General features: G+C 41.5%; 3 protein-coding genes across 4 annotated transcripts in view; 2 read left to right on the top strand and 1 right to left on the bottom strand.

Moving 5' to 3' along the window:
• LOC105196223 (ATP-dependent RNA helicase DDX24) overlaps positions 1 to 21,442 on the bottom strand; it is a 48,924-nt gene extending 27,482 nt beyond the window's left edge. Inside the window, exons 1-12 of one of the 2 annotated variants that reach the window (XR_005576398.1) lie at positions 20,622 to 21,442; positions 20,066 to 20,546; positions 19,773 to 19,954; positions 19,537 to 19,682; positions 19,160 to 19,452; positions 18,850 to 19,072; positions 18,560 to 18,671; positions 18,363 to 18,480; positions 18,106 to 18,286; positions 17,823 to 18,034; positions 10,385 to 10,640; positions 9,460 to 9,674 (exon numbers count right to left, since the gene is read on the bottom strand). Coding sequence is in view for 1 of the 2 variants with exons in the window: in XM_011162031.3 (XP_011160333.2) it covers positions 10,516 to 10,640; positions 17,823 to 18,034; positions 18,106 to 18,286; positions 18,363 to 18,480; positions 18,560 to 18,671; positions 18,850 to 19,072; positions 19,160 to 19,452; positions 19,537 to 19,682; positions 19,773 to 19,954; positions 20,066 to 20,546; positions 20,622 to 20,804 (2,256 nt within the window). In the remaining variant the exon portion in view is untranslated. Of the gene's footprint in view, positions 1 to 9,459; positions 9,675 to 10,383; positions 10,641 to 17,822; positions 18,035 to 18,105; positions 18,287 to 18,362; positions 18,481 to 18,559; positions 18,672 to 18,849; positions 19,073 to 19,159; positions 19,453 to 19,536; positions 19,683 to 19,772; positions 19,955 to 20,065; positions 20,547 to 20,621 lie in introns of those variants that run through there. The other variant, XM_011162031.3, reaches the window with a different exon arrangement.
• LOC105196222 lies at positions 416 to 17,756 on the top strand. The gene is made up of 6 exons (XM_011162030.3): positions 416 to 637; positions 1,087 to 3,111; positions 14,431 to 14,574; positions 15,575 to 15,876; positions 15,982 to 16,238; positions 16,523 to 17,756. Exons 2-6 carry the CDS (start codon positions 2,799 to 2,801, stop codon positions 17,277 to 17,279), a joined length of 1,773 nt encoding a protein of 590 aa, XP_011160332.1. The 5' UTR covers positions 416 to 637; positions 1,087 to 2,798; the 3' UTR covers positions 17,280 to 17,756.
• A 194-nt stretch (positions 21,443 to 21,636) lies between the features above and the next one.
• On the top strand, positions 21,637 to 25,681 carry LOC105196224 (gephyrin). Its single transcript, XM_011162033.3, has 12 exons — positions 21,637 to 22,086; positions 22,544 to 22,662; positions 22,737 to 22,927; positions 22,997 to 23,183; positions 23,253 to 23,315; positions 23,535 to 23,831; positions 23,901 to 23,967; positions 24,039 to 24,150; positions 24,243 to 24,524; positions 24,689 to 24,819; positions 24,902 to 25,098; positions 25,170 to 25,681. Exons 1-12 carry the CDS (start codon positions 22,059 to 22,061, stop codon positions 25,521 to 25,523), a joined length of 2,028 nt encoding a protein of 675 aa, XP_011160335.1. The 5' UTR covers positions 21,637 to 22,058; the 3' UTR covers positions 25,524 to 25,681.
• The last annotated feature ends 604 nt before the right edge of the window (positions 25,682 to 26,285 follow it).

The following is a 26,285-nucleotide window of genomic DNA, read 5'->3' as shown; positions in this document are numbered from 1 at the left end:
GCTCGCTCGCACCGTTCGCCTCGATCCTTCCTTCCTCCCTAAGATTGATCTGCGCGCTCTCGGGAGGCAGCTTCTGATCCCAGCCACGATCTGATCAGCTGCCATTTAATCTCAGCACGCCACAATTGTCAGCTCCTCGTGCCTCGTCGTGGCTGTGCATACACAGAGACTGACTCGGCTACCACGGGCGATTATTACAGGCTCCTAGGCAGGAAGAGAGTATCGAGGGCGGTGCGCGCGCTCCTGTGGGGTAACAGCTCCTCTCAGAGAGCAACAATAGGACCCATATTGAATAAACCCACGTCCACGTAGGTCGAACGAGGCGCGCGTATTCTGTTAACCGGCGTACGGAGGACGAGGCTCCGCGGGCGAGGCTCAGGCCGCCTGGCACTGACAGCGAGGCTGGGTAGAGGTGGTGGCACCAGCGACCAGCTACACGACGCAGGCGAGTGTGTGCGTTCGCGCGGCTCTTGGTGCCGGTGGGCCTCTTACACTCCACTCAGTTCGCGCCGGGCGTCAGTGACTTCGCGTCCGTCGATCCGATCGGATCCTCTCCAAAAGGTGCGCGCGTTCTTTCTGGTAGGACCAGAAGATACCCGGGCTCGTTCGATCATCGCCTTTAGGCAACCGAAACGAGGTGTGTTGAAGTATTCTCTTTTGGGTATTTTTCGCTTTGTTCCCCCTCGGTTTCTACCTTTTTCGCGCAAGTGAAAAACCTCCATAGATAAATATTCAAAGTAGAATTCGTCTCGTATATATTTTTCTCTTGAAAAAGAAATTTGTTTCATTTTATTTATAACTACAGAATTCGAATTTTTTTTATCTACGTAATTTGCGAAATAGACGATTATCTTCATATTGCATATCATCGAAGAGCCCAATTACGCCGCCGCTTCGATTACGATTAACGATCGGTTCTGCAATTAGAAATAGATAGTAATGACGTTCGTCGATCGGAGGGGGAGGGAGGGTGGAGAGGCACGTCGACCCCGTGAATTTGCAGAACGACGCGTTTCCGCAATCGGACTGCGCGGAGTACCGCGATGGAAAGCACTCTGACCATATCGCTTGCCCGTCTGTTTTCAGACCACCGCGATGCAGGGCGACCTCGGCCGACAAGGTGTCTGAAGGATATCCCCGCGGGATTCTCTCTCTACCTCTTTCTCTAGCCTTCGCCTTTCCTCGCGGGATACGGTAGGTCCTGTTCGTAGGCTACCAGGATGCAGCTCAGACCCAGTTATCGAGGCGTCTGAAGGCACCCCGCGGCCCGCACGGCTCGGCATAAAGCAATAAAAGTGCCCGCGCGGCCACGAGATATATCTCGCGAGGCTCGCGTAAGAAACGGCGAAAGAAAGCCGACTGCACCGGTAAATCATAAACGCCACGGGGATCGAACCCCACGGGAGATAACTGCCTTCGCGTCAAGAGATAGAGAGAGAGAGAGAGAGAGAGAGAGAGAGAGAGAGAGAGAGAGAGAAAGAAGAGGGTGAGGAGCCGAGCGCGCGCGGCTCGGTTAACCGAGCGGGATTCATCATTCGATCGTGCGTTCCATCCATCGGATCCATCTATCCTCGGACACGTCGAAAACGAAACAGCCCGGAAGAGGAGAGCCCGTTCGTCGTTCATCATCGGGAGCAGGACGTCCGGAAGGTTACCTCGCCCACGCTTCTCGCCCGCCATTGTGAACATCGTCGATAGATCCTGATAGTTTCCCCCATAGTAAAGAGATACGCGTGCATAAGCGCTCGTCCACTTCTCTCGCGAGTGATCATCACGGATATACTACCGCCGGTAGATCGTAATAGTCTAAGGGAAAACTGCACTAAGGAGAGATGCGCCGCCTTGCTCTCGCAACGGTGTTTACCGTCGAGGATATTATCGACAGATCGTGATAGTTTTGCCGTAACGCGTTTGCGCTACCGTCCCGCGATCGACCGCGGGAGGAGATGATCCACCGCGAGTGTGAAAAGTGTAAAGCGGAAAGTGGCAAACCCGCGAGGCGGCTCGAAGCTGATCGCCTCCTCGACAGTGCCGCCGACTCGCAGGAACGATCGACGATCGGTGTTTCGTTCGGCGCGGTGTTTCGTCGACGGTGTTTCGTGATCCTCGATCTCACTACGCGCTGTTGCCCCGGGCAACAGTTTAGTGGCCAGTGAACGGAGTTTCACGTATTGTTTGTAACGGGATGAACGAGCCGGCTCTAATATCCGCTGCAAATCAATTTTACGCCATTCGATGAAGGAAATCGATTTTATCGCTCGAGATATATGTATATAAAAGTAACGACCGCTTAGCTCTTCGTGTGCATAATTGGATATCTTCTTCTTCTTCTTCTTCTTCTTCTTTGCGCGCGGTAATTTTACGCGAGGATTGCCTGACGCTCGCAAAGTGTCGAAAATAACTCAGCACCGAAAGGGTTAATGTCACTATCATCGCGCCGCGAGACGGAAAGTGACGGTCGCCGGGCGACCGCGGCGGAGTGACATAATTGAAGAAGAAAGTGCCAGCGCGTCCGAACCCGTTATTAAGCGGTAATGAACGGGTGCCGAGGGGGGAGCGAAGATGCCTTCGAAAGCAAACGCCGTGCTCGCTCCGCCACCACGAGGATTAAATGATGCTAAGCCCTCGAGCTCCGCGGCGTCATCGTGAGGAGGACTATCTCGCTTGAATCATCAGCCTTAGTCGCGTCAATTTTCTGATCCCGACATCCCGCCGGCCTGTCTGAACCGCACGTTCACCTTCCGATGTTCCCCGGAACCGTTCGCGCGGTGACGCTGTTTCGAAACGCGTGAGAGATCATGTCGTCGAACGGCGAATTCTCGACGATGTCCAGCGAGGAGATGCCTTCGCTGCCCAAATCCCTCCCGAGTTCGAGGGAGGCCACCGCCGAAGGTTGTTCCGGCTCGAGCGGCGGATACATGCCGCTACGGGAGTTCCTCGATCGATTCTCGCTGCCGAGGGTCGTCAGACTCGAGGGCACCAGCGGCAGACCGGTGCTCCTGTACAAGCAGCAACAGCGATCGCTGAGAGTCACGGCGAGCCTGCTGATACACCGGTACCGGCATGACGTCAAGGTGGGACCGGAGATCGTCATCCCGGAGGGTTATCCAGGTGAGAGTTTTCCTTAGATCGCAGTCGCGCTTGATGCGAAACGATTATTGCACTCGGTTGCATCGAGGAAATTGCAACCAGTCGAGTTTCTGACGTTGCTGCTCCTCCTCGCAGGAGGAGGATTACGAGTCCGGAAAGCGGTGTATCGGCAAAAAAAAACCGTCATTTCTCGCGTGCGCTTCGATTCGATAAACGGTTAGCGTCGCAAGGTGAAAAAAAGTTCTCGGTTCGCGATCGGTTAAGAGTATAACTCTCTTTCTTCAAGAAGACTAACGCGATACTGAGAATTTGCTAAAAGAAATATGAAAGCCGCAAACGCGCATGTTGCAGACACTCCTCCGACGTTTTTTGGACGTCTCTCGAGCTTTGATGTTATTTGAATTGGTACTGACGCAGCCTCGCTTTTAATGGCCCATGTCCCGTGTGTGATAGTCGACAGCACGTAGAACGTAAATTATGCTCGGCAGAGCGAACGGTAACGGTTGTGAAGATCATCCGGCTGGAATCATCGGAACAGGTTATAGACTCCATCGAGCTCACGCTCGCGTTTGCGTTGGCGATCGCGTGGACGTGCGAGAAGCTGCAAGAAAAATGATAATGCTTCGACTTCTCTCTCTTCTTCTCTTTCTTCTTTTCTCTCTCTCTCTCTCTCTGTCTCTCTGTCTCTTGAGGTGGACGAGAGGGTGGCTCGTTCTCTCTCTCCTCTGAGAAAGAGAAGGAGAGCATCTTCGTCATATACGATTAATACTTCGACTCGTTCTTTTTCGTCTCAATCGTAAACCACTTTGTGGCAAAGTAAGTCGCGAAGCTCGTCGCACCGGCGCGGCGGAGGCACCGCCGCTCTTCTGCGTGCGCGCTATCCTCCGCGACTTATATTGGTTTCTGGCATCAGAAATGGAAATTACGAGGCAATAAAGCGCGGTAATGCGGACCTATTAGATCGAATGGACGGGAGGTAAAGTGGGGAATGTTTAGGCTCGATGGTGGCTCGACAGCTTGAAGAGAGAACCGTCAGCTAACGACGCCTGGTTCTTTCGCGCCCGCGAGCAGCTATTCAATACATCGGCATTTTCTCTCCACCCTTCTCGCCCCCCTCGCCTGTCTACCTCGGACGTTTCTCTCCTCCTGTCTCGTCTTCTTCTTCGTCCACTCGCGTCTACTTCTTCGTCTTCGTCCTCGTCCTCCTCTCTTCGAGCGCGAGACGTGAAATTGGCGTCGCGCACGACAGTGTTGCGCTTGACTCGCCGCTAACTGGCCTCTAATAAACGCACTTCGTATTTTAATGAAAATGTCGTCAGTGAGACGATGCGTGGCGGTTATGAGTCAGACATGTTAAGTGGCCGGGGCTGCGAGTCCCCAATCGAGAGTTGGCACTTAACGTGCGTTTCCCCTCTTGCTATCTCGTCGATAAACGTCGCGAGACTATTACGTCTTGCCTGATTGCAAACCTCTGACGAATCGCGAAATCCACCGAGGAAAACACGTTCGCCGTATTGACGTCACGGCTGATGAAATTTCGTCATGTATTTTTTTTTTCTTCTTACTCGACGCAACGGTCCAGTCGAGTCACGCGAGAGAAATGTCGTCGCGATGACTCTTTACGCGCGAATAAATTACTCCGCGCCGTGCGTGTCGATGATTCACGGTGCATCGAGAGTTCAAGGTGTTAACGAACGTTTTCTAGCTTCCGCCTCTAGATCCCACGAGCCGCGACCTTGAAACGGCTTGAGATGACTTTGGCAATTCGCCGCCACTTTTCCCTTTCGATTCCGCTATTCGGCTTCTCTCTTTGCGCTCTGCCCCGCTCGACGGCGCGCGCGCGCGCCCAAGCAGGTGAAAGGTTTCGAAATTGAAACTCTTGGGCACGAGATATCACCAGTGCTGTGTGCGCTTAAAGAACTTAAAACATTATCTAGATAAAGATAAGATAAATTGCATGTAAACCTATCTCAGATAGAATAAAGATGATTTAATTTTAAATTTATCTAGATAAAAAATAAAATTGCATATCGTTTAAATATCTAATTTATATAGGTAACGGTAAGCGCACACTAGAAATCACGAAGTTACGAGCGACGGAGAATGAATGTGGCGATATAGAAAAAAAAAGATGTGCGATCCGGCTTTCTTGGGCGTCCCTCAATAAAAATTTCCGTGCGATCGTACTTTTTTGGAGACAAACGCTGGGCGGGCCGCTCATTATTCCGAGGAGATGAGGCACTTTGAATACAAACTTCTCGTGGGCCGCGTCATAAATTCGCGCTTGAAGCTTATGCGAGATTGGCTGCATATGCATCGCGCGTACTAACAGTAAATTGCGCGAAGAAAGCGTTACTCCACGCCCACGAATTCGCCACGTAGCACCGCGAAACGTAACTCTCGCGCGGCGTAAAACCGCGGGCGCGCGGAAAGGGCTGGGTGATGAAGAAAAAGACGCGCGGCGGCCCTCCATCGGCCAGACGTCTCTCGCGATGAATTAGTTCCGCGTTTTAAACGCTCGGACCACGCGCGAGAACGCGCCGCGGCCCGTTCCTCGGGGTGATAAAGAAGCGTCGCCGGACGTTTACTATTGGCCGCCTCGGCCGCAAAAAGCTCTGGGCGGGCATGCAGATCAAATAGCGGAACGTTCGCGCGAGGCGAATGAAAAGTCACGCGCGGCGTTATCGTCCCGTATGTTTTCCCTCGTTGGCGGATACGACGACGGCGGTGCGCGGCTTTTCTCCGCGGCTCTCTCGAACTGTCTCCCTCGTCCCACATCCTCCTCCTCCTCCTCCTCGGCGAAAACTGCGGGATTGCTTTTCCTTATGGCCGTCGGCTTCGTTTGCTCATCATTTTATGAACCATCGGACCAGAAACGCCGGGACTAGTCTTCCCGACGAGCACAGCTCGGCTGGGAAACCAGAGATTCTCATGTATTCGTGGCCGTACATTTCGCGTCATCTAAATTCCAACCGACGCGTCGCGATAAATCTTACTATTTTACGGAACAAAGGCCGCGCGTTTCCTCCTTCGCTCTTTGTACTCTCATATTCCCCGGTCACTTTTCCCTCTGCGTCATCGTGGAATTTCAACCGGCCGGTGCAGTGCCGGACACTTTCGTCATCTGGCTTAATCCCATTTGTCCGGCGAGGCGCACGTGCGTGAAATGCGCGATCACCGCGCGCCGCGGCGGCTGCCGTTAAGAGCGATCACCGATCCGGATTGTCGCGGGAGAGAGAGAAAGGAAAGAGAGAGACCACGTTGCGACTTCGCCGACGAGGCTCCGTGACATAATCCAGATGACCGTTCGACTTCGTCTCTCTGCCCGGCGCGAAAATTATCCGTAAACTTAACGAGATCGCGATTGGAATTTCGTCATACACTTTCTTCTAGCATTACCGTACGATTTTCCACGCCTCTGTAATATAATATCGTGACAAGGCGACTTTAGTGGACGGATCGACTTTCGACTTTTCATCGTTCGACGAAAGAAAGGTGTGCTCGTTACGTTGGATGTCGTCTACGCGCGGCAAAATTGAATCCCCGCTCACGGCAATCGATTACTTTTATTTTGGTAACGGGGAATCCAGCATATGCCGCGGGATAATTAGCATCACGCAGATTAAATACGCATCGCGATTTCCCGCGTGCATCGCATCACTCTCGTAATTTTCCGCGGCGCGGCGGAGAGATGGCGGGCATAAAGGGCCTGGTCAGCAGAGAGGGAGAGTCATCAGTTGGACGTATCAGAGGCGTGTGCCTGCTGTACATCATCGTAATCAATTTACCTTGCCGAGTAAAAAGAGCATCGAGTACTTTTCCTTGTAACGCTAACGTTTTCGAGAGGAATTACGCGAGTCCCGCGAGAGATGGGAAAGGGGAAAGGGGAGGGCGTGCAGCCGAGAGTGGATAAGAAACGGCGTTGCGGAGCCGCGTGTAACGCGTCACTCGCGATCGCAGTCACGCTTATCTCGAGATAAAATCCGACAGATCGATACGACTGAAGGAATCGAGGGAAAAATTGCGACTCTCATCATGACGATCGCCACGTATTGCATCGTCGCACGTACGTCGCGATAGTTCTGCACGGCTCCAGTTTCGCGCGCGGCGAGAAGGAGGGTGTCATTAGAGGCTCGCCCCGGCGCACGGATCGTCCGTTCGGCGAAACGGAATTCTCGTCGGAGGTGCGCAACTTGAACCCTCAACCGGGATAAAATTACTAGGGGAAGATTCAGAGGTGCGCGTCCGATTCCAGGGACTGATAAGGACGATGGACGATATCGCACAAATCACCGGCCGCGCGGCTTAACTGCTATTCGCGCAAATCCCTGGACCGAGAGAGGGCCGAGGACTCTTCGGCGCGGCCGGGGCTCCAGTTTACAGTAATTTATTAGGCGTGTAAACCTCGGGAGAGCGCGCGGCGGAGTCGACGGCGCGGCGGCGTCGAGGTCGACGTCCTTCTTCTCTCTCACGTGAGAGATGGGACTCCTCCCGTCCTTCTCCGTTCCTTTCTTCCCCCCCTTTCTTACTCTTTCTCCGCTCTCCTTTCTTCCCTTTTTCTTTTCTTCGGCCAGTGCTGCTGCACCGTTAACGCGCGTTCGACGAGGGATGATGGTGCCGGTAGCCCCTAAAGTTTTATGGAGCGGTTTACGAGATAATCGCGCACCCGCTCATTTGGCAACGGTGCGAGGGTACCACCTTTCGACAGTCGGCCGTTCGCCCGCGGCGAATCCGAAGAACGTTTCGCGATGCACCGTTGCAATCCGTTCTCGACCGCGAAAAAAGGGAAGGTAAAACGAGCTCGCGCGCCGCGCCGCTGTCCGACGGAGGAGGAAAGGCGGATCGCCGTAAAAAGTTAAACGCGAGTGACCGATAGCACGATGTGCGAAACGATCAGACCTAGCGGGACATCGTCCTGCTCTGGCGTGTTATACATGCCGAGCAAAAAAAAAGGAGGGATGGGAGGGGAGGAGGTCTGCCTGAACCCTTTCGTTAAGAATGCAATATCCTCTTGTCGTAAATATTTACGAGATCTGTACTTCTTCTGTTGCGAGCAATACGAGAAAGATATGATATTTCGCTCGTTATATAAAAAGAAAAGAATAAAAAAAAAAAATCGGTACGCTCAATCATCCCCCGCGCCGCCTCCCTCACGTGGAAATTATCGACGATCGCTTTCATGCGTGTCGTGGTGGATCGGCGATTTCGCGCATTCGCGCGAGGGAAGAGGAGACTCCTCTCTTTCTCTCCGGCACGGAGAAGCGGAGAATGAATTGCGTGCAGTATCGCGATCGTGATTGCGAGCCGAGGGATCGTATAGATCGGCTTATCCGACGCGGCCGTATGGTTTTACTGCCAACTGCCCGACCCGCAGATGTCTCGACTCTCTCTCTCTCTCTCTCTCTCTCTCTCTCTTTCTCCTTACATCCAAGAGATGTGTATATATACATATATGTACATAGATATGTATATATATCGTTATTTGCTCGCGCAGACCTCTCGGACGAGGTCTTACGACGAGGCAAGAATGTTGCGCGGGCCAGACGCGCCCTCGGCGATGACCGGCCTCCCTCGGTTTTAAATAACGGTCATTACATGCCGGGGCATAACTCTCTGGGGTATCGTGCGTCGGCAGGCATCGGCTGCGCGGAACCGATCCCACGACAAAGGAGAGACAGAAGCGAGGAAGGATTCAATCTGTTCGGCCGCGCGCGCGGTCGTCCGCAAGCCGGCCGTCTAATTTCTGCAAAACGATAGAATCTATAAAAGCGACCAGCCAATAAATCGCGCTCGATCGCCGCGTTCTCCGGTCTATTACCAGTATCACCGATTGGTACCGCTAATGCCGACGCTACTGCTCCTGCGAGTGCCTCTCGACCACGATTTGTTACCACGACAAATCCTCCTTCGCGTTCCTGTTTCTGATTCCTCCTTTTCTTACGCTTTTATTGCTGCATCGAATGGTGTATCGATGCTGTGTAATAGGATATTACAACACTAATGTTGTACAAGCTATAACTTGCGATTTTTAAAGAGAAGACTAGAGTTAAAAAATATTGATATTGACCATTGGAAGATTGGCTTTTAACAAATATCCCATAAAGATATATCGCCATTGATGGAGCAGCTAGGCGCACTCGGCTATACCGCAGCGAGGTATCATCGATAGCATAGTCCCGGGAACCGTATACTATTGTCACGGTTCGATTCACGTTCGAGTAATATTATATCCCGAATGATTGGTCTCTCGCGGCGTAACGTGAATTATGCACAATAAAGATTCCAGCCGCGAGATGTAGGCTGCGGTCTCCCTTACTTAATGCTCCGGCTAAACACATATATCGCGCATCTGGATATCACAATGTTTACCTGGGACGTCACGCCGATCACCGACGATCTCTCGCATCGAAGCATTCCCGATTCCATCGATATCCATCGCTGTCACCAATCTCGGGTGCAATCTGCTATTCAATTCTGTAATTACGTAGAATCCGTAGTCCGGGACGAACAAGAAATCTGCTGGGAATCAGGGCCACTCGACGATACGTGTCGATAAGTAGCTATATATGTATGATAATTTTATCCTGTGAATTAAAACACAAAATAACTGTAGTTTCTGGCCTATTAAATCTAGCGAGATTAATCATGACAAATTACATGTTTTTACGTTCACCGGGACCGGATTTCCAGGCAGGGTGTTTATTCTAATTTCAAGGATTTTTCAAGAATTTTATTCTAAATCTCAAGTAAAATTACAGAATTTTTTAATGCAGCTTTCAAATCAATTTATTTTATTGTGCGTGATTTTTAATGTTCTTTAATCATAAAATTATAAAAAAGTCACTTTTGAGTTTTGAATATTAAATTTGAGAAAGTGCTAAAAAGTAATGATACGATAAATGGTAACATAACGATCTATCTGCAAAACACGGATCTAGTTAATCGAAAGTCGATTAAATACACTACGCAATTTATTATAGAATGATGTGTTGTTATTTTCTATTGTCGTTCACGAGTCACACAAGAATGTACAGTACATGGATGTACGTGCCATCTTTATTGCTAATCGATTGTCGACATTTATAAAAAAAATCACAAAAACAATTTTGTCAGAAATGGTGATAAAATTTAAAATTAAAAGTAGGAGTGTCAAATTTTATTAGCATCTTATAAAAATTCATATCTTCAAGGGTAGGAATCCTTTGAAAATTATACGTTTTCCTAGTTTCTCTCAGTAGTAAGCACCCTGCCAGGTGTGTTTAGATATAAAACACGACATCTGCGTCACACATACCTAGCCACGTGTGCCGGTGACAAAGCTCTATTATCCGTTCTAGTTTGAAAGGAGAAATTTTTCTTTCATGCCAGCATACAGTCTGAATTAGGATGAATTCTTCAAGCACGTTGCAACGTTTAACGCAGTTTCTATGAGGGCCTACCCGAACCATGGGTCAACGTCCGATTCCTTGCTCCGGTTGCTGCAACTCCTCTCCAGGTTCTTTGATTGTTATCAAGGCGACATGACACAAAGAGTGCAAGCAATTTTTTTTCTGTTACACAAAAAAGTAACATTATTATTAATTGTAGCAACTCCAAGCAACACAATTAAGTTCAAAATACGTTTAATAAACATTAAGAACTGATTTTAAAAATTTAAACTGAAAAAATATATGTTTAAAATTTGATTTATTTTTAAAATTATTTAATAAATGTGTTATAAAACATTTTATAAGCTCTTACAACAACTATTTTAACATTTCTTTTTACTACTTTAAAGTATCATTTTTATGAAATTTTGACGATTACAGAATATTTCGACAATTTAATACATTAAATAAATATTAAAAACAGTAAATAAATTTATATATATATATAAATATTAAAAACAGTAAATAAATTTATATATATATATAGTAATGTACGTTTTTATATACAAAAATAGCTAAATATTTTTTAAATGTTTATTAAACATAAATGATCTGCTTAAAATATTCTTTGATAAAAAAAATTTCAAATTTCCAAGAAGATATTTTTCGCATAATATAGATAGTTTTTGAAATAATTATATAATTTTAACATATTCTTCGATCAAGCAAATTTTATTTCCAATTTTGAAATTTAAATAAATTTTCCAGAAAAATTTAAATTCTCGATTGATTCGAAGATAAATGTTTTCAAGGAAAAACGAGGAGCACAGAATATAATTTCACCGCTGAGATGATAGATCTTGGCACTGATACATATCTAAGATTCCGGAAACACGAGGTTCCTACGCGAGTCTATCCTAAGCAACGCCCGAGTATTAAAATCTGACACGTGCCGTGAATAGGTTTACAACGTATTCCGTTCGGTAACGGATCAGCATTTACCCGAGTTATGGCACCGACGGACTCTGGACCATAAACATGTGCGCGTTGCAGCGGTGATGCGTTAAAAACAACGGGATGAAACGGATTTTCAGGAACATTTAGCTCGCTGATTCACACGCGAAGAGACTGCTCGCTGTCGTTTCGTATTTGTTCGGCAAAGCATGTTACTCTTTAAGTGCACAGAGTTAGAAAGAAGAATTAATGAACTCTATTAAATGTCATAGCTACGCATTTGTCTTTAGAATATAGAGTTACGTACTCTGAAATCCCGTTACGTATGTACTAAATAGTGTTCCGTTATTGAGATTCTATGAAAGGATGTGATGCCTCAAAATTATATCGTTTAATAAATTCCTAATTATTAAAACTTTATTATATATAATCTTCACTGCATCCTACAAACTCAGATATACAAGAAGGTATTTAAAATATCTTCTATGTCTATTTAGATTTCTAAAAGATATCTTGCTTGAGATGTCTTGCATTTTTTTCGAAAAGATTTCTGCAAGATATCTTTAAAAGTGTTTTTCTGATGTCTATAGATACTATTTAGAAATCCTATAATTCTCCAAAAAATCTTTTACACAACTTTTAGAGAGATCCTAAAAAATCTTTGAATAGTTACAAGATCTCGATGCTTGCTGAGCTATTACGTTCATTTTTGTTTTTTAACTAATTCTCCGAGAAAGGATAACGTTGCTGAACGTTGAAAAATAGGTTGTTCGAGTAAAGCGTCGAGGGAAAACGTGCGCTTCATTACGTGAATCGTTAGGTGCGCGCGATCTCGCAATTACGCAAGACAATGAGAGACATGGTCGTGCGGCGCATTAGAAAACCGCTCTTGACGTGCGTCTGAATGCCTGAACTTTTCCATAGATTTTTCGCAGCGGATGCGGCGAATCTCTATAATTACTACGATCTGAACGCGTTCGCTCGCTCGCGTGGCCGTGTTCCACCTATGTCGGTTGCACGCGCTGGAAATGGAAAGTGAGGGAAGGCCGTTGCGGCGCACGTAGAGCTTGTGCAACTGCAAATGCAACTGCTACGCGTATGCGCGCACGCCTTCGCAACATTTCTTTTCCGGAGTACACGCTCCCGTCCCCGGATCCAGAAGCCGATCCTTCTCGGCCGAGGGACGACTAGACGGAAACCCCTTTATTAGCTCCCTTCGAGGCGTTCTCAAGAGCGGAACGAGGAGATCCAATACCATCCGTCTAATTGCGCGCTCTCGCTCGGGTTTCCAGGTCGTTGATCTAGAACAAACAAAAACCGGGAGCCCCGCCGGTCCCTAGATTATTCCATTAGTTAACCTCGAACACGAATTAATGCGCGCAAACTGGAAACGGAAAAACTTTCCCAAGGGAAACCGCCTTCCCTCCTTTGCGCGCCTCTTCCTTCTTTTCCATGCGACCCGCGAACGTTCGCTGAATCCCTTCGACGCTTTTCACTATGAAACCGATAAAGTATAAAATACAAGGATTGTTGATGAAAAGAACATTCTGAAATTTATGTTTCAGGTCAATTCACTTTTATATGATTATTTTTTAATGTAATTCCTTTTTGGAAAGCGATGCTTTTGTTACATTTGACTTATTTAATAATCTTCCAATTTTTCTGATAATGCGTACTCGAGAAAGTCTAGGTAACTTTTACTTTTTGTCGGAGAAAAATTTAGATTCTGAAACAGTGAAAATAATATATTTCGAATCAAATAATTTTTTTTATATAAATAGTCACAGTGTCTTTATTCAAGTTTTTTATTCAGTTCTTTAAATAATATTTTTCTTTTCTTATTCAGTTTTTTAAATAATATTTTAATTTTTCTAAAAATTGTGTTACAAAGTTAAAATATAACTTTTTTTCATCAGAGAATTCAAGACTCGAGTTTCTTTCTCTTTTTCTCTGTCTCTGTCTCTCTCTCTTCTTGAAGTGAAAACACTTTTCAATAAAAAATATAAAAGAAAAATAATTTTTCCTTTTGTATGACTACACTTTTATGTAATCTCTCCTGTAATGCTTTAGTTACATTCATCTGGTTTGGCCATATTTTATATAATTTCTCCGAAAATTGCTTACTGTAGAAAGTCGAGAATAACTTTTGCTTTCGTCGGAGATGAATTCAGGACCTCGGGGCCTGCAGCAGCTTGGAATGACATTCCGGCGTGGTCCTTAAGACCAGTCAGGATTCGAGTGCGTGCGCTCGCATCGGGGCGGCATTCTTAAATCAATTAGCAGCGAAAAAAGGACCCGCTGACCTTCGATCACCCGTCGACCGACCACTACTCGGCTACTGTGTCTCTGCTGCAGCCGCGCGCTTGAAATCGCCTGTTCGCAATTTGGCGGCCTTCTTTACGAGCTGACTGGAACTTCACAAGCGTAGTTCCTTCTTGCCAAATATAATAGATATGTTTTTTAACCCACCCTGAGGCCACGCATACACACACACAATACGCCGCTCGTGCCTATTGTTGTGTCGGCAGACGCCGACCGGTCCTAATCGTTCTCGCAACAAAAATTCAACCTTGAATCTCCCGTCAGAGAAGAACGAGCCGCAGATTCTTTTCTCTGTATCTAACTCGAACTCTATTAATCTGTATTGTTACAATAGCTATTATATTATAGTTACATAGTTTTAACCATCAAACGTTCGCATGAATATGCGGAATGTTTGATGGTTAAGATGGATTATAAAAATTTAATTATATATAGTTCGTAAATATTATATAATAAAAGTATCCTTTAAAGTCTATTGTTTAAAATATTATGTGATCCTTTCTCAACAAAGAATTATTTGGGCTTGTTACTCGCGCGAGAGTTTCCGAGCGAGCACCTCGGTGAAGGAAAGCCCCGCGACATTTATTCCGCTCATTAATAACCATGTCAAATCGGTATTGAAGTCGAAGAGATACGCTATATAACTTTATTGCACAATCCTCCGCAATGACATTTAACGTTTCCTAACTCTTTTCAGGATGGTTTTCTGTGATATCTGGCAATAACACGACGGGCAGCGCGCGCGTCTATCGAAGGGTGGACTCCTTGGTGAAGACGGGGGTACCCGCTTTTCTATTAGCGACGCCTCTGAGAGCCTACACGCTGACGCACTCGAAAATGGGTAAGTACGGGTGAAGGAAGTTGGAAGGTGCCGCGCGCGATCGCGAAATGTCAAACGGTGCAACGTTCTTGACCTAGATGCATAGGAATATTGGTGCAACATAGAAAGTACTGTCTTCCTTTCTGTCTCTCTCCCTTCTGGTCTCGCTCGTTTCGCACGAATACAGAAACGCGCGCGCGGAAATAGCCAGGAGTTTATCTCTTTTACGATTGTGCGAATTGCCGTTCTTCGTATAATTTAAATACATTAATACTAGTCTAGAGAACGAGGAAGTGAAACGTTACATAAAAATTCCGAACGCGAATGAATGAAAATTTAAAACAGTCGCGAGAGGCGCCGGTCAATTAAAATATTTAACTTTTAATCAAATTTATGCGGATATCCAATTCCATTTACATACCCCGCGCCCATAAAAGTGTCTCCTGCCGCGCTTTACAATCCTGTTAAAACCGCAAAGAAAAAAAGAAAAACGAAAGAGCAAGTTCCCGAAACTTTTTCTACCAGACGGGTGGCCAGACGTAAATTAAGGCAATAATAGGCCGATGACATGCACTAATAGGATGTAAACTGGCGATAAAACTAAAACTTCGTTAAAACGGGAATATCGGCAAAAACACGAAGGTAACGGCCAGCGCGGTTGGCGTCAGCGGCGACCGTGATAGGTAGGTAGGTAGGTAGGTAGGTAGGTAGGTAGGTAGGTAGGTAGGTAGGCACATCGATGCGAAAAAGGATCGGACATGGAAAAGGATTTTTACCGCCTTTTAACACCATTTGGTACCGTTAAGGATGCTTTTAAGACACGACTGTTAGAATCGATTATGCCGGGTCTTTCTTTGAGATTCGATGCGTTGTTAACGGGACAAGCGCGAGTGCAACTTAATCGTAGAAGACAAATCGTCGGAGTTGCACGATCACGACGTATACTTCGTATACTTAGCGTACGCAAATAGTGTCGCGGCTGCAATTTGCGCTCGTCAAGCTTTGCGCTCGTGTCTTTCAGAGAATGGAAATCTACGGGCCCATTACACGAAGACGACGATCAGAGCCGGCGAGATACTGCGGCTCGTAGCGGTCTTCCAGGATACGAGGCGCTGCAGCTCGGTCTCCTTCGGCATTTCCGGGGGGTGTCCCGAGAAGGACCAGTACGCGCAATGCATCGATCTTCACGGGCGAGAGGTGTTCGCCTCCCTGTCGACCAGGGGCGAGTTCTACGCGATTTGTCAAGGTGGAAACGTCGACACTGGCAGCGACGCGGTGCTTTACAAGGTTCACCACCTCGTCAAGAGACAGTTGCCTCTTAGAGTGAGTCGCACTTATGGATTTTATGCTTCTTAATTTATTAATACTAAAAAAAAATATCTCTTTCTTACTCTTACAATTATCAGTTAAATAAATTTTTCTCTTTAGGTACGACTGATAGCGGGACCGCTGCCAGTGCCGTTACCGAAGGAGTACGGCGGTCTAATGCAATTGGAAACGTCGACGCGTGGCCCGATAGTGTTGGGCTGCGTCGTTCCCGAGAGACCGGTGCATAATCCAGAAATGCTCGAATTGGTCGTGTCCGGTAACGGAGCGCCGAGAGTGCGAAGGGCTCGATTGGGTTACCCTTCGGAGGCGAGATTGCTAGCCTCGCCGAAAATGCAACGATTACTATCGGCCTGCAGGTAAATTCATTAACTAAGATTAAAAACGTTTTTTTTCCAGTGAAAACATTTTTTTAGCATTACATGAATTAATAGCAATAAATACAAAAGTTAAATGTTTAAACAATGGATAACATTAAATAAAAGTCTATCTCTGTTTTCTGTATGTTCGGGATTTCTTTAAAAACTTCTATTTAATGTTTGACGTATTGCGAAAAATATCAACTCCGTTAGCTCGTTATACATTGTTCTATTTTTCATCAGATTCTATATTCTGTTTGATTGAACTGGTTCTTCTACTTCAGTCGAACGGTCGGAGATCGAGCAACAGAGCCACGAGTAGCGCCCACGAAGCTGCACTCGCCGACTGTGGAAAGCCTGAAAGAGATGCATCTGAAAAAGATTAAGCCGAAACCGGAGACCAAACCGATTCTGCAGAGTCTAAAGGATGGACTGGAACACCTGAAACGAAGTTCCGTCAAAGAGCGGAGCCAGCAGACGAAACAGAGCACCGGGAACGGCATTCTGGAGAGAATCTCGAAACTCACTCAGGGCAATAGGAATCGCAACCCAGCGAAGAAGTCAGCCTCCTTCACATTCGCGGTGAGACCGGAGATAGCCATGAGATCTCAGGAGCGTTACTCCAGTCTGGAGCCGGAAACTACCTCTCAACAGACCCGCCAGAATCAAAACGCCAAGCAGCCGGTGCAGAGATCCGTGTCGACCAGCGTGTTGGAGATCCCGTGCGTCGAGCTACAGCCTAACTATTCTCACGTGAGGGACAGCTTAACGCCGCTGCCGAAACAAGTCAAGACCAGTAGCAATAAAACCGAGGAGATCTACGCTGAGATCTGCGATACCGCAATGGCGAACCAAGCGCAGAAATGTCCAGGAAGCCATGTGATGGCGCGAATCAGAATCGTCGTGCAAGGCGGAGACTCGTCCTTAGGAGCACACAATGTGATCGGCAACGAAAGATATGTGAATTCGATGGTGGCAAGCGAGCAAATCGACTCGATTATCAGTACAGAGGACGAAGTGATTTATAACACTGTATTCTGAAATTGGAATGACGTACAAAATGCATTTATCATATTTATATGTAAGCGGAAAAGAGATTTCATTGTAACACGAGGCAGCGATGCATGGAAATTCCTAAAGTGTAGGCAAACCGGCTGTGTTCATCGCGCGCGTCCCGCGAGCGATCGGCTTTTCTAACCGCTGTTTCGAGATGTATTATATTATGTAAGAGAATATATTAAGAAAATTTGTACAAGTATTTTTGTAGAAAAATACAGAGATCTTCTATACATATCTTTGCCATACTATTAGTGTACTAACAATTGGCATAAGAATGTGCTTTAGAAAATGTTTTATAGAACGATTCAAATTACGTAAAATGTAAGTGTAATTTGCATCAAAATAAAATTCATATAATTTTTGTTAAATCCGATTGCTGTCTACGAAAATAGAACAATGTAAAAATGGAGACACCAACTCTGTTTGTAGGAAAAAAATATATATTTTATGTCTTTTTTATTTTTTTAGATTTTTTTGACTTTTGCGGATGTTGCTTTTTCTGAAATGCGACATTGTTATCTTTACCTTTATCAGTGTTACTTTCTATTACTTTTCTCATCACTTCGACAGCTTTCTGTGCATCCTGAATTACATTTACGTCCAAATTATCATCAAGATATTTTCCCGAGAATCCTTTCGGAAATACTGGCTTTGATAATAATGATCGTAGTTGATTTTTCTTCACCTTTAATTGACGTTTCAATGCTGCTGCTTCTTCTGATTCCGTTGATGATTCACTAAAGTAAAAAAAAGAAGATAGATAATTTATGTTGCAAAAATCAAAAAAAGAGCAATTTATTTCTCTTACTCCTCGTCGTCCTCGTCCAAAATCATATCCATATCCTCTACCGCTTTTCGTAGCCAACTTTTCTGATTATTCTGCCGACGGCTTTTTAGTTCTAGCTTATCAATATCGCGAGCGACATCGACTCTTTCCTTTATGGTAATTAGTATTTTGTCTATCACCGGAAATACAGGCAAATCATGCGCTGTAAAAACAAATCTACGTTGTACTTTTGTTCACAATTAATTATTGCATCAATTAATATTTTAATATTAACATACTGCGTCCGAGAGTTTTGCATAACTTGGTGTAATTCTGTTTCTCGGAAGGTTCCATTATTAGAACTGTGATACCTTCCTTTTGCGCTCTTGCCGTTCTACCACTTCTATGTACATAATTCTGTAAAATAATTGTTAAATCGATTATGTGATCAATATCTTAATGTGTTCAGTTAATCTACAACATCTTAGACATTTACCTCGGCTGTCCTCGGAACCTGATAGTGTATCACATGCTCTATATTAGGTATATCTAAACCTCGCGCAGCTACATCCGTAGCTATCAACAGTCCGTTCTCGTCAGCTTGAAATCTAGAAACCTCCTTCTTATTAGTAAATTATATAAATGCCACAATAAATATTAGAAAAGCAAAGCGCACAAAGTGTTCTCTTCAAAATATTTTTTTTGTCATAGTATGCATTATGGAAATAAATCCTGACTCTTTAAATGTTATTCAAGACAAAAACTACATTAAAATATATTTTTTACCTTTCGAGATTTTTTAAACGTTGCCGCTGTTGCATATTGGCGTGCAGAGGTAAAGGCTTGCATTCAAGTATACTGAAAAGAGTGGCCAATCTTTTTACACAGCCAATACTGTTACAAAATACTAACGTTCTTCCATTGTGTCTCTTTAAGAAGTAATAAAGGTAATAGTCCTTATGGTCAATTGTGCACGCTATTCGACATTCTGTTAAGTTATCGGCCATACCTGATAATATAGATTCAATTAAATAATATAGCTAATATATACAAAACTTATTTCTAATAATAATAGATAATTAAAATGCATGCATACCTGACTGTTTTGTAAGATCAACGACCTTAGGATTTTTTATTTTTAACAACTGTATAATTTTTTGTAATTTCTGGTCGGAAGTGAGTTTACATATTTTACTCCTAGCGTATCGCTTCTTTTTCTTATCGAGATAATCTGGAAGATCGTGCACCATAGTCAAGGTAGCTGAAAAAACAAATGTCTGCCGTTTCTTCCGCTTCTCCGGATTTGCATTCATTTTTTCCAATATATCGTGCAGTTCTTGAAAATGACCCTTTTCCATCATTCTATCTGTCTCATCAATAGCTAAATATCTAAAAGTATATAAAACAGCTTTTATAGCATCTTGGGATAAATATAATAAAAACACTTTTATTAGATTTTATTTCTTAAATTACCTGACAGAATCTATTTGATTTAAATGAGAGTTGCCTTCTTCAATTAATTCCCATAATCTTCCAGGTGTGGCAATTACGATTTCGGGACCTTTGTTTAATATTCTTTCTTGCTTCACTGCTGCCATGCCTCCAAGGACAATAGCTATCTATATAAAAATATGACAATAAGACTTATACATCACTTACTATAACATAATTAAAAAATTGTCATTTTAAGTTACAAAAACAATAATCACCTTAATATCTGTATATTTTGCTGCCTGGGTAAGATGGTTCTTTATTTGAACTGCTAATTCACGAGTTGGAGTTAGAATTAATGCATAGAAGGGCTTGATTGGAGTATTATGATCATCAAGCTTTGCATTATTCACAACATTCACACAATTTTGTGATAGATCTTCATTTTCTGAATCAGTCTCTAAAAAATTATTTATAATTGTTAAATTTAAAAGATCGATTATAGCTTTAATGATACAATATGATTTCATAAAAAAAAAAGTATAAATTCATAGGAAAAAAAAATGATTACCTCCAATTTCTTTCACTGGGCAATTTTGACCATCATTCTGACTTTTTAAATCCAAGATACCTTTTATAATAGGAATACCAAATGCTAACGTCTTGCCGCTGCCAGTTTCAGCAGCACCTAATATATCTCTGCGGCCCAATATAGCAGCTGGCAATGTTTGTGCTTGTATCATAGTGGGAGAATGAAAATTCTGATCAGCTAGAGCTTTTATCACAGCAGCAGGAACACCCATGGAGCTCCATGCACCAATATTGATCTCTGCCAAACTTTCTTTTTTACTGCTATCCATGTCACAGGACAAATCACTATCAGAATCGATCTGTCGATTCTGATCAGCAATTTTCAAGTCTGTTGACTTAACTGCCTTCTTTTTCTTCGTGCTTTTTGCTTTCTTAATCTTTGCTTTCTTTGCGGAAGGCTCAATATTATCAATATTAATCTCTTCCCGTTCTTCTTTCAGGCATTTACGCTTTGACACTGACTATAAAAGAATGTAATTTTAACAAAGTAATTTGTAAAATGTAATTTTTTAAAATATTAATAAATAAATACTTACTTTCTTTTTCTCGGTAGATTTCACCTCTACAGTTACAAGTTTGCCTTTTTTACTGCTACGCTCTAAATTATAATCCGTCAACTCCTCTATTCCAATTAACCCTTCTATACTGTTGGACAATAAGGTGCCTTCCAACGTTACAGGCTTCCATCCATTATCACTAGCTCGTTTAACTTTCGTCATGATCGCAAAATATTTAATTCAGTTCACTATAAATGTTTTGTTAGCAAAGTTATTCCTGTCTTTCTTGTTAAAACAATTATTTACACGTGATTTTATCATTCACATGGTCAGATAACCTCAATCAGACAACAGCACGTGGTCACACGATGAAATTTTTTCTTTTACAACTACTCGATTAGCAACAAACCGCGTAATATGCCGACGATAACACAATTAAATAATAAAAATAATCATTTAAACAATAACAAAAGTAAGAATATGCATGCGTTCCAAAGCAGTGCTCCAGAAAACTTTTAAATGATTATTACGCAGATTACACTGCTGACATCCATTCTGGTCTGGCCGGAATGTGAACTAAAAAGTCACATCTATTTTGCGACCTGCCGTTAAAAACAGTGTCGCGTGTAATGGATGTGGGTTGTTGTCCGTGCTGTCGATAAAATCTGTGTGTTGCGCGTGTTGCATCTACTACAGGGGAATGTGCACAAATGTCTTATTACGTCTACGTTTGCGTAATTTTTTATTTAGTCTAAATTGTTTTGATTAACATTAGCATTAATACACATCAATACGTTTATGCCCATATTTTGCATATTTATACTTTTACTTAAAAAAGGTATTTATAATAGTAACAAGTTTGGATTTTTAAAAAAGTAACCGTTATTTAAAAAAAATATTTTATTTTACGCCGTATTTTAAAAATAATTGCATCATATGATAAAGAAAAAATAAATGTTTTTCTACCAATAAATATATCACTTTTTTATTTTTATAAAATTATATTATTAAAATACAGATTAAATATTTTGTGTATAATCTTTTTGTACAAATTTTTTTTCTAATCAAACAACCCATTTAAATTTTTAAAAAATTTTATTCTTTTTATTGTAAAAATAATTCTTTTTTTTTTTTTTAATTGATTAGTGTGTTCCAGCCTAATATGTTCTAAAAATTTAAATGATGAATTTAGCAGACTCCTTGTAAGAAATACACGAGACTGAATTCGTTATTTAGACTACGACTACGGTATATTCTATGTCCAAAACAAACCTGACGTTCGATTATAGTCAATATTAAGGAAAAGGGAAAAAATGTAAACAATTCGTCATAGCAAGACTTCTCCGTAAACTAGTTCGACGGCTAGAGATAATCTAACCGACGCGTGATAGTTGTGACAAAACATTTGTACGAAGCACTCGAATCTCATAGTTATCTGCATAACGCAAAACAGTATTATTAAAAGGAAGAATCAAAATGACAATCAACTTTGGAATTATAAAACGTACGTAGATATTATAGATAGATTTTTCATGTGTATATGTACTATTTTTAAAGAAACATTATCTACATTTAAATAAAATTAATTAACTTAAGAGACTAACTTAACAGATTATATTAAAGAAAATTTTTCTTATGTATGTGTGACTGCTACGTTTAAAAGTGAAAATATAGCAAAATATTATATAAATCTTACAGCAATTTCTTTGATCACTGACAATTCTATGTAGCGTACAAATAAATACAATTAATTTTCTCACATTTTATCACAACTAAAAATTTAACTATTTTTATGTATATTTACGTAGCACAGAATAAGCGCTTGAAAAGCGATAAAAAATTACTATTACGAGAGTGGAATGTCAGTGCTTCTTTAGCGAACCAAATTGTAATAAATAATAAATTTCATGTTTAATACTTGTCTTAATTTTCAAAATGCTAATTCTGTTATGGTGATTTAGTATGTCAACAGGATACAGTTGATGTAAATGTAGACGAATTTGCTGAAGATGTAATAATAAATATGAATAATATGGAAATGTCTGATGTGATTAAGGCAAACTCAGAGACTGACATAATGGTAAATGGTAACTGCAATATTAAAAACGTTTTTTTGTAGATACTATTGGTCATTCCATTTTATTTTGCTTACAGAACAAGCTACTTTTTGCGTGCAATGAAAATAAAAGTGATGTTATTTTCATTATCGGTAGCATTGAGCCTGTAGACAGACATTTTATAGCTGAAGCAATTAAAAATGTTAGCAATAGCAAAAAACTTTCTAAACAAGTGGCAAAGTTGATATTAAACCTAGAAACGAAACTGAACGAGATTATGCCACATAAGTAAATTTTCATTTTTTTTGTGTTGAAATTTTCAAGATTACAACTTTTACAATCGTGATTTGTTCTTAGAACTATATGTGGAATAAGAAATCAAACACTAATCATTGATTTGTCTGGCCCGTACAAATATCCAGGAATATGTATCGAAACAATTGCAAATATAATACTAGAATTGATACATTTGATAGGTATCGACAAAGAAAACGTTTTGCCGTACAATGTTGCATCTACTTCTAGTAATAATTTTACAGAGCAGGTAAAGTACTATGTTAATAATATTAACATAACAAATTTGATATTATACAAATAAATGAATTTCTTACAGAAAAAAGTTAAGACTGCTGGCAAGCGGCGCAAAACACCCACTTCGCCTGATTTATTATTGCTTGTAAGTCAATTAAAGTCACTATTCATAGTCGATTCTTATATTCGTATATCTAAGACCGTCTTAAGTACCACCTTAAAATGTCTTCAACCAATCAGACAGCCGTATTAGCATCTTACGACATTAATTAAGACGTTCTTGAAATAAGGAACGACTACGAATATTGGCTTAAAATATTTTCGTAATATTGTATGTATATACAATCAAACTTTTTTTAAACAGAACGCGTCTTCGACCAAACGCCACAAGGAAACGCACAAGGAAACCACATTTCCTATTATGCCTTTAAAAGATGCATATTTCAAGATGAATGACGTAATAACGAAGAATTTAACGGAAAACTTTACAAAAGCGACTTGTGAAACAGTGCGACTAAGTGACGCTTATGGCAGAGTATTGTCGCATGAAAACATAAAAGCCATGTGTAACGTGCCACCATTTCAAGCTTCCACTAAGCATGGATACGCAATACTAGCAACTGAGGGGAAAGGTTTGAGAAAGGTGGATGTAGAAAATACGGTAAGATGATTCACGAGACTCGTGTGTGTATGTAAGATAAGCTTGAATTATGAGATAAAACTTTTTCAGTTTCCGCCGGTTTCACTTAAACCTGGGACATGCGTGTGGGTGAAAAGTGGAGCGCCAATTCCCGATGGTAAATAATTACACATTACGCTCATTTATAGTAAAGAATTAGTCGCTAAATTAGTTTTTGTCCGATTGTAGGAGCAACGGCAGTTATACAAGTAAAGGATACAAAGCCAGTAAAAAATTCCAAAAGCAGTGACGATACATATATTGAAATAATGGTTATACCACAAATTGGACAAAATATTAAGTACAAGCTAATATTTTTAATAAATACATCGATATAGATTTTATCTGTTTATCGAGGCAGTTAATTTATTTGTCTGTTTATCTGTTTTGAAGACCGATTGGTTACGACTTAAAGAAAGGAAAAGATCTTGGAATTTCTTCACACACGCGTATTGGCCCAACAGAGATTGCACTTTTGGCAGCTGCTGGTTACAAAGAAGTCACAGTCTTTAAAAATACACTCAATATAGGGGTACTATCTATTGGAGATCACTTAAAAGACCCTACGGAGCCTTTAGTACCAGGATTTATGTGTGATGTTAATCGAATAACTCTAATTTCATTATTAAAAGAACAAGGTTTCCATGCCCTGGATTTCGGAATTGTGAATAATGAGTGAGAAGATTTAAAATTTACTCTAATTCCCAATATCCTAACAGTATACAATCCTTTATTTGATTGTAATGTTTATAATATGCTATATAATATATTCTAATTGTAATTATTATTTTAGGTTTTTTTATCAATAATAATTCAATGAATAACAATTTATATTTTAGAATGGCGCCTATACAGCACAAAATCGAGGAAGCTTTAAAGAAAGTAAATGTACTTGTGACAACAGGCTCGACCAATGATAGAGATTTGATGAAACCAATTTTGGAGAAATGTGGAGCCGATATAAGTTTTGGTGTGTTTTTTATTCTTATTAATTACTAAATGTATTAAAAGAGGAACAGCCTTTTGCTTAAAATTAAATACATTTTTTTCAGGAAACGTAAATATTAAACCGGGAAAGTCAACGATATTTGCAACGTGCAAAATTGATGATGTGACCAAATACTTGCTGTGTCTGTCGGGAAATCCGGTAACCGCTCGCATTACCGCGCAATTATTTCTTTTACCTCTTGTGAACACATTGTGCTACAACTTTAAAACGGATTATAATTGCCTAATAAAATCAGTTAAAGTAAGATTGTCTTTGCACATCGCGAAATGATATGTCATGTATACTGTTGTTTTAATATTATAATTTTATAGTTAAAACGGCAATACACCTTGCACAGTCGTCCTAGATTTGCATGGACGATTTTGGAGTGGCAAAAGACAGGAGTAATGAGTTTTAGAAAGGAAAATGCCTGCAGTGATAAGCTGATTACCGCTGCAAGCGCCAATGCACTTGTATCGCTACCGGATAAGGAAACAGGACTTTTACCTGAATCAAATGTGAGAGCTCTACTTGTCAAGTTTCCTAAAAAATGCAATGATAAAAATCTTGTTGACCCGGAAAGTCATACTGAGAGACCTAGTAAGAAGAGATCTAATAACACATCTAGTAAGGAACTACTTAAAGATATATTTAAAAAAGAAAATGATGCACCTACTTTCGATTAATTATAAAAAATAATTTGAAATAGATTTGGATGCATTGCACATTGTTTTAAAGTGATCTTCTTAGCAAAGATATTGAAAAATGTAATCGTTAAATACATTTGTATTTTTAACTATTTGATCATAAATATAATAATTAAATAATACTTAGCTTAAACGCACAATCATATAATTTTACTTCTTTCTTATTATCCTAGTTCTTATTTTATTTATTATATTACTAGTACATCACACATTTCTCTCAGTATGGGAGAAGCCATATACTTACGCATATGTATTTATGCAAATCATATGGTATCGACCACCTTCAATAGATTATTTTTTTCTTCTGGCCATATTGGTCTTATCTTTTGTTGATCTTGGCCAAATTTCTTTTGGTTGTATGTCAACTAGACAATTCGAGTAATGACGAATCAAATAAGATTACATTTTAAAAATTAAAATTTTTTAGTATATTTATCATAGAGGTGTGTGTATTTAAAAAAAAAAATTACAAAAAATTATGTTCAATAATATAATTAATATTTTAAATATAAATTTTAAAGTAGATTATTTATTTTCTAAAAATTTCATGTTAATCAGTACTTTGCTCTCTCTACTTGAACTGTATAACCAGACATAATCACAATGTCTAGTGCATTTATCATGAAAACTTGAAGTAGAAATAAACATAATACATAAAGATAAAAAAATTTCTGCAAAAAAAAAATATTTTGTAGAGCTGCAAGCATCTTCTCGTGGCACCTGTATGAGACATTGCTTATC

The sequence above is a fragment of the Solenopsis invicta genome, chromosome 14 (assembly GCF_016802725.1).
Source record: "Solenopsis invicta isolate M01_SB chromosome 14, UNIL_Sinv_3.0, whole genome shotgun sequence".
NCBI classification, from domain to species: domain Eukaryota; kingdom Metazoa; phylum Arthropoda; class Insecta; order Hymenoptera; family Formicidae; genus Solenopsis; species Solenopsis invicta.
The sequence above is the reverse complement of the archived record's forward strand: the minus strand, read 5'-3'. Positions and strand labels throughout refer to the sequence as shown.

What these genes read in the sequence shown, in the direction of transcription:
- LOC105196224 (XM_011162033.3), top strand. Translation starts at nt 22,059, where the DNA reads ATGACAATCAACTTTGGAATTATAAAAC. An exon ending in CAACTTTGGAATTATAAAAC is followed by an intron (nt 22,087 to 22,543) that starts GTACGTAGATAT and finishes ATGGTGATTTAG; the next exon opens with TATGTCAACAGGATACAGTT. An exon ending in GCCTAATAAAATCAGTTAAA is followed by an intron (nt 25,099 to 25,169) that starts GTAAGATTGTCT and finishes ATAATTTTATAG; the next exon opens with TTAAAACGGCAATACACCTT.
- LOC105196222 (XM_011162030.3), top strand. Translation starts at nt 2,799, where the DNA reads ATGTCGTCGAACGGCGAATTCTCGACGATGTCCAGCGAGGAGATGCCT. An exon ending in CATCCCGGAGGGTTATCCAG is followed by an intron (nt 3,112 to 14,430) that starts GTGAGAGTTTTC and finishes AACTCTTTTCAG; the next exon opens with GATGGTTTTCTGTGATATCT. An exon ending in CGATTACTATCGGCCTGCAG is followed by an intron (nt 16,239 to 16,522) that starts GTAAATTCATTA and finishes CTTCTACTTCAG; the next exon opens with TCGAACGGTCGGAGATCGAG.